Source organism: Xenopus tropicalis, chromosome 7, assembly GCF_000004195.4.
Source record: "Xenopus tropicalis strain Nigerian chromosome 7, UCB_Xtro_10.0, whole genome shotgun sequence".
In the NCBI taxonomy this organism is placed as follows: domain Eukaryota; kingdom Metazoa; phylum Chordata; class Amphibia; order Anura; family Pipidae; genus Xenopus; species Xenopus tropicalis.
This window is the reverse complement of record NC_030683.2, coordinates 10277939-10290561: the sequence shown is the minus strand read 5'-3', so window position 1 is coordinate 10290561 and position 12623 is coordinate 10277939. Positions and strand designations below refer to the sequence as shown.

Genomic DNA, 12623 nt, shown 5'->3' with positions numbered 1-12623 from the left:
GGTTGGGGAATGCCCTGCCGGGGGATGTTGGGTAGGGGGTTCCTCACGGTGAGGGCAGTGAGGAGGTTGGGAATGCCCTGCCGGGGGATGTTGGGTAGGGGGTTCCTCACGGTGAGGGCAGTGAGGTTGGGGAATGCCCTGCCGGGGGATGTTGGGGAGGGGGTTCCTCACGGTGAGGGCAGTGAGGGGGTTGGGGAATGCCCTGCCGGGGGATGTTGGGGAGGGGGTTCCTCACGGTGAGGGCAGTGAGGGGGTTGGGGAATGCCCTGCCGGGGGATGTTGGGTAGGGGGTTCCTCACGGTGAGGGCAGTGAGGTTGGGGAATGCCCTGCCGGGGGATGTTGGGTAGGGGGTTCCTCACGGTGAGGGCAGTGAGGGGGTTGGGGAATGCCCTGCCGGGGGATGTTGGGTAGGGGGTTCCTCACGGTGAGGGCAGTAAGGGGGTTGGGGAATGCCCTGCTGGGGAATGTTGGGTAGGGGGGTTCCTCACGGTGAGGGCAGTGAGGGGGTTGGGGAATGCCCTGCCGGGGGATGTTGGGTAGGGGGTTCCTCACGGTGAGGGCAGTGAGGGGGTTGGGGAATGCCCTGCCGGGGGATGTTGGGTAGGGGGCTCCTCACGGTGAGGACCTAACGGTTCCATAATGTTTTATTTTATTTGTGGTGGTTTGGGCAAGTTGGAAGGAAAGATGTGGCACTGATGTGATCGCAATTGATAACATAAATAAATGTTTGTTATAACAAGCAGTATTGTCCTAAATTATAACGACAACCATTTAACATAGTAGAGATGATTTTCACTGCTTCCTTTATATCTTTGTTTCTTAATGTGTATATAACCGGATTCAGCATAGGAATTACCTGCACATTGAAAACAGACAGGACTTTCCCGTCATTAAGAGAATACGAGGATGACGGCTTCATATACAAACAAGTAATCATGGTATAAAATAGAATGACCACAGTGAGGTGGGAAGCACAGGTAGAAAAGGCCTTGAACCTGCCCTTACTGGAACTGATCCTAATGATGGCAAAGCCAATGAAGCCATAGGAAGTGACAGTAAGGAGGAAGCAGTTTAGAACAATTAAAACCCCCCCTGCAAAAATCATGAACTCAATGGCCGATGTATCATTACAGGCCAACGTCAGCAATGCAGTGAGATCGCAGAAGAAGTGGTTGATTCTGTTGGAAGAACAGTAACAAAGGGCAGAAATTAAGATATTTATGGGAAGGGCGGCTATAAAACCCCCTCCCCACTGCAATGCAGCTAAAATGCAACACACATTTCTATTCATATTCTGGTGATAAACTAATGGGTTGCAGATAGCTTGGTAGCGATCATACGCCATGGCCGTCAAAATGATGTACTCCATGACTCCGAAAGAATTAAACAAGTAGAGTTGGGCCATGCAAGCCCTAAAAGAGATTCTCTTGGCTTCTGAGTTCTGCATGTGGAGCAGGGTTGGAGCTGTAACAGAAGTGAAGAATATATCCAGGAAGGAAAAGTTACAGAGGAAGAAGTACATGGGTTTGTGCAAGTTACTATCCAGGCTGATTAGAGCAATGATGAGAGTGTTGCTTATGACAGTGAAAAGATAAATCAGTAGGAACAGGAGGAAAAGTGGAACCTTCTGCTTCTCAGATGGAGAAAATCCCAGGATGAGAAACTCAGTGAAACTGCTGCCATTGGGAACAACCTCAGGCATGATCACTGAAAGTCATGTACAGTAAGTAATGCTCAGTATTGTGAATTCCAAGCACAGGTTTGTTTCATATTGATCATCCTGGAACCCTGTGGCCAACACAGTCTATGATCTTGCAGAGTAGAGACTAGGAAACCAGGTAATGAAAAAACAGAATCTGGTTAAAGATGATGGGGTGGAGAGGTTGAACAGTAGAATAAGGTTGAGTATGATAACCTAGTGGGGTCCAAAGGGAAGACCATTTTCTATCATTATTATTATTTAAGGGCTATAGACTGCTCTACCTGGGTTGCCTTATCTCTAACTTCATAGATTGCCCCAAGCCTAACTCTGAACTGGGAGTAACAACATTTGGTAAGGAACATTAAGGAGAGTCTTTCACGTATACCTACTTAGTCATATAATAACCCTCCTTGTTATTTCATGGTTATTTCTCAGGCAGAATTCTAATCTCCCCCAGTCCCATTGCTAAAGTAGCACCAACAAGCAATAGCTTCACTCACCCCAGACCTACTGGATTTGCTCATTGGAGAGAGGTATTCTTCTAGAAGATAATAGGTCCTTCCCAGAATACATGGCAGATACAATCAATGCTCCTTCATATGAATAAATCACATACTATGGGTTCCACAGATATTTAAGCATTTGTCACATGTCCCCTGGCGCTAATAACTGCATTGTGTTTAGTCTCTGTTGGTTTAAACCACTAGAGGGAATTCACAGGGGAAATGTATATGGCTCCATGTTTATTTGGAGTGTCTCTGTTAGTATAGACACAATCACATAAAATAAGAGAATAAAAAGGGAGAATAAGGGATGTAAAACATAACAAAATAAAGAATCATTGTAAATAGCAAATAAAGAACTACACTGGATATACAGGTATAGGACCCGTTATCCAGAATGCTCGGGATAAGGGGTATTCTGTAATTTGGATCTCCATACCTTCAGTCTACTAAAAAAAATCAATAAAACATTAATTAAACCCAACAGGATTGTTTTGCCCCCAATAAGGGGTAATTATATCTTAGTTGGGATCAAGTACAGGTACTGTTTTATTATTACAGAGAAAAGGGAATCATTTAACCATGAAATAAACCCAATAGGGCTGTTCTGCCCCAATAAAGGGTAATTATATCTTAGTTGGGATCAAGTACAGGTACTGTTTTATTATTACAGAGAAAAGGGAATCATTTAACCATTAAATAAACCCAATAGGGCTGTTCTGCCCCAATAAGGGGTAATTATATCTTAGTTGGGATCAAGTACAGGTACTGTTTTATTATTACAGAGAAAAGGGAATCATTTAACCATTAAATAAACCCAATAGGGCTGTTCTGCCCCAATAAGGGGTAATTATATCTTAGTTGGGATCAAGTACAGGTACTGTTTTATTATTACAGAGAAAAGGGAATCATTTAACCATGAAATAAACCCAATAGGGCTGTTCTGCCCCAATAAGGGGTAATTATATCTTAGTTGGGATCAAGTACAGGTACTGTTTTATTATTACAGAGAAAAAGGAATCATTTTTAAAAATTAGAATTATTTTCTTATAATGGAGTCTATGAGAGATGGCCTTTCTGTAATTTGGAGTTTTCTGGATTCTGGTTTCTGGGTAAAGGATCCCATACCTGTACTAATAAATATTTTACTCTACAGATTTTCTATTCTATTATAGACTAGTGATCCCCAACCAATAGCTCAGGGGCATCATGTCGCTCCCCAACCCCTTGGGTGTTGCTCTCAGTGCCCCCAAACCAGGGAGTTATGTTTGAATTCCTGACTTGGGGGCAAGTTTTGGTTGAATAAAAACAAGATTTCCTACCAAATAAAGCCCCTGTGAGCTGATAGGGTGCATAGAGGCCCTAATAGCCAATTACAGCCCTTATTTGACACCTCCGTTAACTTTTATGGTGCTTGTGTTGCTCCCTAAGTCTTTTTACATTTGACTGTGGCTTACGAGTAAGAAAGGTTGGGGATCCCTGGTATAGATTGTGGACCCTAATGCACAATTTCTATGCTAACGAAACTGTAGCATGAAACACATGGAATAACCGGTCACAATAACTATATATTATGGCCACGGGGGAAAGATGTGGATGTGGAATTGATGTGATTTTTAAAATAAATGTTTGTTGTCATATGCAGTATCTTAGAAAGACAAACATTTAACATAGTAGAAATGATATATATTTTTCACTGCTTCCCTTACATCTTTGTTTCTTAATGTGTATATAACTGGATTCAGCATAGGAATTACGTGCACATTGAGGACAGACAGGACTTTCCCGTCATTAAGAGAATATGAGGATGACGGCTTCATATACAAACAAGCAATCATGGTATAAAATAGAATGACCACAGTGAGGTGGGAAGCACAGGTAGAAAAGGCCTTGAACCTGCCCTTACTGGAACTGATCCTAATGATGGCAAAGCCAATGAAGCCATAGGAAGTGACAGTAAGGAGGAAGCAGTTTAGAACAATTAAAACCCCCTCTGCAAAAATCATGAACTCAATGGCCGATGTATCATTACAGGCCAACGTCAGCAATGCAGTGAGATCACAGAAGAAGTGATTGATTCTGTTGGAAGAACAGTAACAAAGGGCAGAAATTAAGATATTTATGGGAAGGGCGGCTATAAAACCCCCTCCCCACTGCAATGCAGCTAAAATGCAACACACATTTCTACTCATATTCTGGTGATAAACTAATGGGTTGCAGATAGCTTGGTAGCGATCATACGCCATGGCCGTCAAAATGATGTACTCCATGACTCCGAAAGAATTAAACAAGTAGAGTTGGGCCATGCAAGCCCTGAAAGAGATTCTCTTGGCTTCTGAGAGTTGCATGTGGAGCAGGGTTGGAGCTGTAACAGAAGTGAAGAATATATCCAGGCAGGACATGTTACAGAGGAAGAAGTACATGGGTTTGTGCAAGTTACTATCCAGGCTGATTAGAGCAATGATGAGAGTGTTGCTTATGACAGTGAAAAGATAAATCAGTAGGAACAGGAGGAAAAGCGGAACCTTCTGCTTCTCAGATGGAGAAAATCCCAGGATGAGAAACTCAGTGAAACTGCTGCCATTGGGAACAACCTCAGGCATGATCACTGAAAGTCATGAATAGTGTGAACTGTATCTTATCCTAGAATGTTTATACAGCGCCATTTCCTACAGGACAGTAGAAAAATAATAAAAAGAGATAATTTGCTGTTTTAGGGCCAATTTGGGCTGCAACATTGTGCCCTTACATACAAAGTAGCCAATAAAACATAGAATGTTTGTTAAAGAAAATGATGGATGAAAAACAGAAGAAGGTCCAGAATCATAAGCTAGTGGGGTCCAAAGGCTAGATCATTATCTACTGGCAGCTTTTCACCAGTAGACACCGCTACAACAGAGCAGTGCTGGGCAAAAATAGCTCAATAAAATCTTATCAATTATTGACATGTTAAGAAAAAATACCATCTAATTATTATGATATATATTTATATATTTTTGGGGGGTTTTTTTCAATTACATAAAAACACCAACCATTTTTAGTTTGTCCTTTCTTCACTAAACCTCATATTTTCAAATGTCTGGGCATGTCAGAATTATCATTCCACTGTGGGTCATCAGACCCTATTGCATTGGGTCTCTCTGTCAGTAGAGTCTAGGGAAGGTTCTACTAGCAATCCCTTACACAGGGTACCTGTGTGATGAGAATGTAGAAGATATAGCCAGTTTGATACAGAGGTGAAACACCTCTAATATGTATTATGCCTTGGTCATAGGAACACCAATGTCCATATAGTCCCAGAACATTCTTCAACTATTCTTATACTGATATACATCATTTGCCTTCCCAGTTCAATCTAATGTATCTGCATTTACATTCCATCCCACTGTGAGCTATTCTTGCTGCTATGGAGTAAATCTTCCAGTTACTGTTTTTTCTAAGCTTTGGTGCAAAGGGATATATAGGAATAGATCAGTGGCTCCCAAAAATGACACAGTGTCAGGATCTGCCTGTGCTCGGACTTTTCACTGTAGGTTAAACTGGTTCTGCATTACTCCGATGAGCCACTGGAGGCCTGGAGGGCAACCTGTATCATTCTCTGCCACACAGTTATCCCTTTCAATCTAGCTTTCAGTATGTGTCTTTAATTTATCATTAAAGGGCCTTTATAAGCCTGCTGTATGCAACTACCAGCCTGATCCAGTGCGCTTTTCCATTCTGCCTGATTCCTGCCTTGTCCTTGTTCCTGTGCCCTTATTCCTGTTCCTTGTCTTATTTTTAAATGATTTCTTGGTGTTGACCTTGCCCTGTTTATTGGACTTTTTCTCTCTCTGCAGCCTGCCCTAACCTTGCCCTGTTTAATGGACTTTTTCTCCCTCTGCAGCCTGCCCTGATCTTGACCTGTCTCTATTGGACTATTTCTCTCTCTCTGCAGCCTGCCCTGACCTTGCCCTGTTTATTGGACTTTTTCTCTCTCTGCAGCCTGCCCTGACCTTGCCCTGTTTATTGGACTTTTTCTCTCTCTGCAGCCTGCCCTGATCTTGGCCTCTCTCTTGGGCACTCCTTGATTTCTGCCTGTCCAGACCTTCTGCCTGTTTCATGAAACTGTTATTGTTAGCTGCTTGCCTTGGCCATTGGATAGGTATAAGGAATTGTGTATTTCTTTACACCTTGCACAAAATCTGTTGTTTTCTTGATTCTTCATAATTAAATCTTCCTCCTTTATATTAACATGACTTTAACCTTTCATCAGGCCAGATACATGTATTAAGTAATGCTATAGACAAACTGAATAAACATTGAAGTCATTTCTTGAGTCTTCCCAATACATTTGTTAGATAGGTGACTGAATCGCTGATGTGCTGTGTTATTCCCAATGTCTGTTTCCTAAATCTGAACAGGAGAATACTTTGTGTGTGTATTTGTGTAAAAATTCCAAAAATTGGAAACGTCAAGGAGAATCTTTCAGGCATACGTACATACCTACTTAATAATACCAGGTAATTACCAACCTTTTTCTTTCATTGTTGTCATTGCTGTATAACAAGGGAGGTTTAGATATGATACATTTATGCATTTATTAAAAAAACACGTTGTTCTTCTCCATTAGGCAAACTTCTATTGCTCCTATATTAGCTAAAGCAACTACATGCACTACTGCCCAACAGCAATATCTTTCCAGCCCTATGTCCTTGTAGGAGGGATAAAATGGATCCTTTCCAGAATAAATGGCAGATACAAGGGTGATTGCTTCTTATGAGGAATCAGCTGACATTTATATACTATGGGTCCCATAGATATTTATGCCTGTTTGCATTTCCCCTGGCACAAATAACTGCATGGAGGTGTTGTTTTATGGCACAAACCCCTAGAGGGAATTCACAAGAGAAATGCACACGGTTCCAGGTTTAATTTGTCTCAGGTGGAACTGTAGCTAAAAATAATGAATGTGATCATTTTATAACCAAGTTATAAGAAATCTACTTTACCGTCTGTAATTATTTATTAGATCACAATGGTTTATCCGTATTCCCCAATGCTGACATACAGCCCATTGCCATTAGGGAGCGCATGGGCCAGTCCTGCTTGTTTTAGGCCTGAATTCATCTTCACACTAAATCATAATATAAAATAGTGTCTCAAACAGGCCAAGAGTGATCCAACATCTCCCTCAAGACATGGGGCAGGTTGATGTCTGTTAGCGGGATAAACAGGAGTCTATGGGTGAACCCTGGTAAAAAGAAATAGTCCAGAAGGCCCTTCTATGTGGCAACAAAAACCCAAGAAGTATTCTGTTTGTTACTTGTGTGTTTTTCTTAGGTTTCTTTTTATATTATTAATCATCATTTATTACTCATATTACACATGTTTTGAAAGCCTGATTACATGTAACCGTTAAAGGTAAAATACATATCTTTTCTTTATCAAATAATGAAATGTCATTTTTACACTTAAAATGGTTTTTGAATACACACACATAAAACTCCTATTAAGATTAACAGAAATGGAGGTTGAAGGAAATCATCCTGAATAGACTGAAATGAGCAAAACCTAAAGAGGGCACTGCTATGATATTTATGGGGCACTTTTTATTTCTAAATGACACTGTTACACAGCAAATAATTCCCTCTGCCATTTATCCTTTTATTCTTGTACCAACAAATGTATTTGTAGCTGTAATATTGGTGTGTAGGCGCCATCTCAGTGCCTTGTGCCTGAGTCTGAGCTTTCAGCCAGCGCTACACATTAGAACTGCTTTCAGCTAACCTATTGTTTCTCCTACTCCCATGTAACTGGAGGAGTCCCAAGCCGGACTTGGATTTCTTACTATTGAGTGCTATTCTGATACCTACTGGGAGCTGCTATCTTGCTCCCTTCCCATTGTTCTGCTGATCGGCTGCTGGAGGTGAGGGGGGGATATCAATCCAACTTGCAGCGCAGCAGTAAAGTGTTTGGGGCTAATCTGAAATATCAAAATGCTGAAAGGGATTGCCAATGTCTAAAATGGATTTTGATTTTTTATTTATTAAATTAATCTGATTCACTAAGCTATTTGGGATCAACCATTAAAGTATCTTAAGGGAGAAGGAAAGGTAAAAACTCTTTATCAGAAAGGTCTATGTAAATACAGCCATAAGCACTCACAGAAATGTTGCACTGAGTTCTCTATGAAAAGAAACACAGGATTTCTTGTCTCCTTTTTTGTAAACATGTTCTTCAGTATTGGACTTCCTCTCTCAGAAAAATCCTTCATTCCCAGGGCCAGAGTCTGAGCAGCTCTCTCCCTTCTCCTGCTCCCCCCCCCCCCATAAGAATGCATAAGAACTCACTACCCCCTGCCTTAGGAATGTGTAATCTGAGCTATAATGGCTAGAGCTGCAGCAGGAAGCTAGGAAGACCAAGCTAAAATGGCAGCTGCAATCTTAAACAAACAGATGGAGCTTCTAAAGCTCTTTACTCAGGTATGGTAAAGCTTTCTGCAGAAAAAATATAGCATTCTAGGTGGCACTAATGTGGCAGCAAAAAATGCCCCAAACCCCTAGATTGTATTGTCAAGAACAGTGCCATCTACCCTCATGATTAAGTTAGTTTAAGCTTGTTTGGGTGCTCAAAATGAGTTTGTCCCTGTCATACTATTGTATTCTCCCACAGTCCATTGTACTGTGCTGGGGAATATGTTGGTGCTGTATAAATGAACTACAATATCAGTGCTACAGTATATATAAGGGATAATATCAAATCCAATATCAAAGGGCTTCATAGACTTCTTTACTTGGCAATGAAAAAACTAAAAGGTCATTGGTAAAGTTATGTGCCCTTAACCAATTTTTATCTTGAGATCTGGATCAGATGCCTCAGCATGCAACACCGTGATACTTATTTATTATACCCTGGACCATGGTGTGACCTGAAGGGCAATGTGGGTTAAACAATATCAAAACAGAGTTTGCTCCATCTGTTGTATATTCCAAATATAAAAAGCCTTTTCTCTCACCAGAATTAGAAACCTTTCTGTAAAATCAGCATGTATAATGCAAGTAAAGGTGGCCCTACACGTAGCAATATCTATCTTTCTTGCCACCATTGATATTAAGGTAGAAACAATAGAAATTCCTACCAATTCAGCCCTAAATGTAGATTTTGCTCGGGCGGCATCAAAACCTTTTAACCTGGGCGATCGACGAGCCACCATACACGCACCGAATAACGTACGAAACGAGGTTACGTACCATAATATCGGTACGTCTATTTCCGGCTTTAGACTTTCTAGGTTATTGCTCAATAAGTCTAACATTTTCTGATTACTCCAGGGGTGTAACTATAGATGGAGCATACCCTACAACTGCTGGGGGGCACAGGAAGCATAGGGGGATGAATGGGTCACTGACTGACTGGTAGTTTTATATAAATAAAAATGTCTTACAACTCTTGCTGTGGGACCCAATAATTTCTAGCTCTGCCTCCGAGCTACTCTTAAACCTACTCAACATCAATTATATATAGACTTAAACCAAAACAAATCATCTATACATGCCTGGAAAAGTAAATTAAGAGTCATTTTAAAATGCAGAGCAAAAAAGCTACTGCAATTTCCCCCCTCCTAAACAAAATAAGGATTGTTGGCCAACTGCTTGACAGGCCCTGGTCTAGCCAGTCCTACGCTCAGTCCTTAGGGTGATTGCTCATGTTTTCAGTGACCTAATGTAGCAAGTGCCTCCATTTGAGCTGATCCCTGGATCCACTTGTATTCATTTCATAGGATAAAACTACATCAAAAACCAGGAATAGAACTTTAAATCTATGGAAACTATTTGGGCTGCTTTTTTTCCACCATTCACTGATTTGGGGAAAGTGTAAAGCATCTAAAGGACCTAGATCTCTCCCATGTGACCAAAATGTAATAAATCAGCCTGGTTTGTACTTCCCATATCAACCAATAGACTGTGTTAGTCTTTCTAACTAGCGATGAGCGAATCTGTCCCATTTTGCGTCGCCGAAAAATTAGCAAATCTTTCAAAAGATTCGCGAAGCGGTGAAAATGTTGCACGGAAAAAAAATTGTCGCCGGTGACTTTCCTTTTGACGTGTGACTATTCTTTTGACACCCACGACTATGTTTTTGAAATGCGACTATTCTTTTGACGCCCACGACTATCTTTGCGACAATTTTTGGACGTGCGACTATTCTTTTGACGTCCATGACTATTTTTTTGATGTGCGACTATTCTTTTGACGCCCGCGACTATTTTTGCGACAATTTTTGGATGCGCGACTATTCTTTTGACGCCCACAACTATGTTTTTGACATGCGACTATTCTTTTGACGCCCACGACTATCTTTGCGACAATTTTTGGACGCGCGACTATTCTTTTGACGCCCATGACTATGTTTTTAACATGCGACTATTCTTTTGACGCCCGCGACTATTTTTGCGAAAATTTTTGGACGCGCGACTATTCTTTTGACGCCCGTGACTATGTTTTTGACATGCGACTATTCTTTTGACGCCCACGACTATCTTTGCGACAATTTTTGGATGTGCGACTATTCTTTTGACGCCCATGACTATGTTTTTAACATACGACTATTCTTTTAACGCCCGCGACTATTCTTTTGACGCCCGCGACTATGTTTTTGACATGCGACTATTCTTTTTACTCCCGTGACTATTCTTGCGACAATTTTTGGACGCGTGACTATTCTTTTGACGCCCGCGACTATTCTTGCGACAATATTTTTTCATCCGTTTCACGAAACAATTCGCCAATGGTGAAACGCAGAAATTCGCAGCAAATCCATGCCCGCCGAAACATTTCACCCATCACTATTTCTAACCATAGAGCAGCTCAACAGAGAATGAACACTTTGTACTGAGGCAAATCCTGGGTGACTTAAGAATTACTAATGGAAGGAAATGGGCCACCTAGGCCATATTTTGCTTTGATATTCAAGTTAGCTGTATTATTGCACATTGAATCCCTTTGGATCTTTCTTTGGCCTACAGCAGGCATTTTGTAACGATGCTAAATTTTTTCTCAAAGCTTTTGATAAGAAGTGGCAAAAGACAATGGCAAATTCACTAATATGTTCTCTCAGTCCAATGTGCCACCTTAGTAAATATACGGTTACTGTTTTCCTAAGGACATCTGTCACCTCAGTGTTCCTTAAGGTGTAGATGATAGGGTTTAGCATTGGAATGACAGCTGTGTAGAGTAATGCAAAAAGCTTGTCATGGGCTGGGAAATACATGGAGCTGGGGCGCATGTAGACCCCAATCATGGTCCCATAGAACAGACCGACTACTGTAAGGTGCGATGCACATGTAGAAAAGGCTTTGCTTCTCCCAGTCTCAGAATGGATGCCCAGTATGGTATGCACAATAGTTGCATATGAAGCCAAGGTGAACAAAAATGGCAGAAGGGCCAATGTAATGCTCTCTGTGAAGATCACTACTTGAATATCCGAGATCTTATTGCAGGCTAGTTTCAGCAGTGCCGTCAGGTCACAGAAGAAATGGTTGATCATTTTTGAACGACAAAACTGAAAGCCAGAGGAGAAGGATATGGGCACCGAAGAACTTACAAACCCTATCACCCAACAACCTTTGGCCAGTAGGACACAAACCTTCCGACTCATGAGCACCGAGTAGTGCAGAGGTTTGCAGATGGCTACGTATCTGTCATAAGCCATAGCAGCCAGAAGGAAATATTCAGAAACAGCAAACGAGATGTAAAAGTACTGCTGCAACAGGCAGGAAGCAAAACAAATGGTTCCATCTTGCTCCGAGTGCAGCTGGATGAGCTTGGGAAGGGTGGTTGTGGTGTAGCAGATATCCAGAAACGCCAGGTTGCACAGGAAGTAATACATGGGGCTGTGCAGGGGGTTATTCATTAACACAACAGCTACAATAACCGTGTTTCCTATTAGAGTTAGAACATAAACAAGATAGAAGCTCACAAGCAGAGGGTAATGCAGTTCAGGAAGGTCTGAGAACCCCACAAGGATAAAAGAGTAATTTTTATTGAAAATCTCCTTTAATTCCATATTTCTTGAGGAAATATTCCCTATACTAGTGATGTAAGAACTGAAAACGCTTGAGAACCAACTAAAGTCTTCAGATATAAATGAAGAAAACAAGAAAATATTGAGGTGCCTCATCTGCTACAATACCGCAGTCAATAAACAGACCCCACCATTATGTTTAATGTGCCCCATAACTTAATACATGAAAGAAGCCTGATCTAAATAAAACCTTTTATAAATCCTTCTGTTACAGGCCACTATTTTCTTCCCCATCGTTTTTGATACACAACATTATTGAGAGAAGCTCCTCAAAGTTCTTGCTCCACTCATTCCTGTGTTTAAATGAATCCAACGGTAAAAAGTGATGCAAAACAATCACATATAGGAATACAAG

At 41.2% G+C, this 12623-nt stretch overlaps 3 protein-coding genes across 3 annotated transcripts; all 3 read right to left on the bottom strand.

Annotated features, from left to right (window-relative positions):
- Positions 1–731: 731 nt before the first annotated feature.
- On the bottom strand, positions 732–1703 carry LOC116412139 (olfactory receptor 1019-like). The gene has a single exon (XM_031905771.1). It carries the CDS (start codon positions 1701–1703, stop codon positions 732–734), a length of 972 nt encoding a protein of 323 aa, XP_031761631.1.
- A 2152-nt stretch (positions 1704–3855) lies between these two features.
- Positions 3856–4809, bottom strand: LOC116412138 (olfactory receptor 1019-like). The gene has a single exon (XM_031905770.1). The coding sequence runs from the start codon at positions 4807–4809 to the stop codon at positions 3856–3858; it is 954 nt and encodes a 317-aa protein (XP_031761630.1).
- A 6358-nt stretch (positions 4810–11167) lies between these two features.
- On the bottom strand, positions 11168–12250 carry LOC100494990 (olfactory receptor 1L4-like). The gene has a single exon (XM_002941912.1). It carries the CDS (start codon positions 12248–12250, stop codon positions 11168–11170), a length of 1083 nt encoding a protein of 360 aa, XP_002941958.1.
- Between the last annotated feature and the right edge of the window lie 373 nt (positions 12251–12623).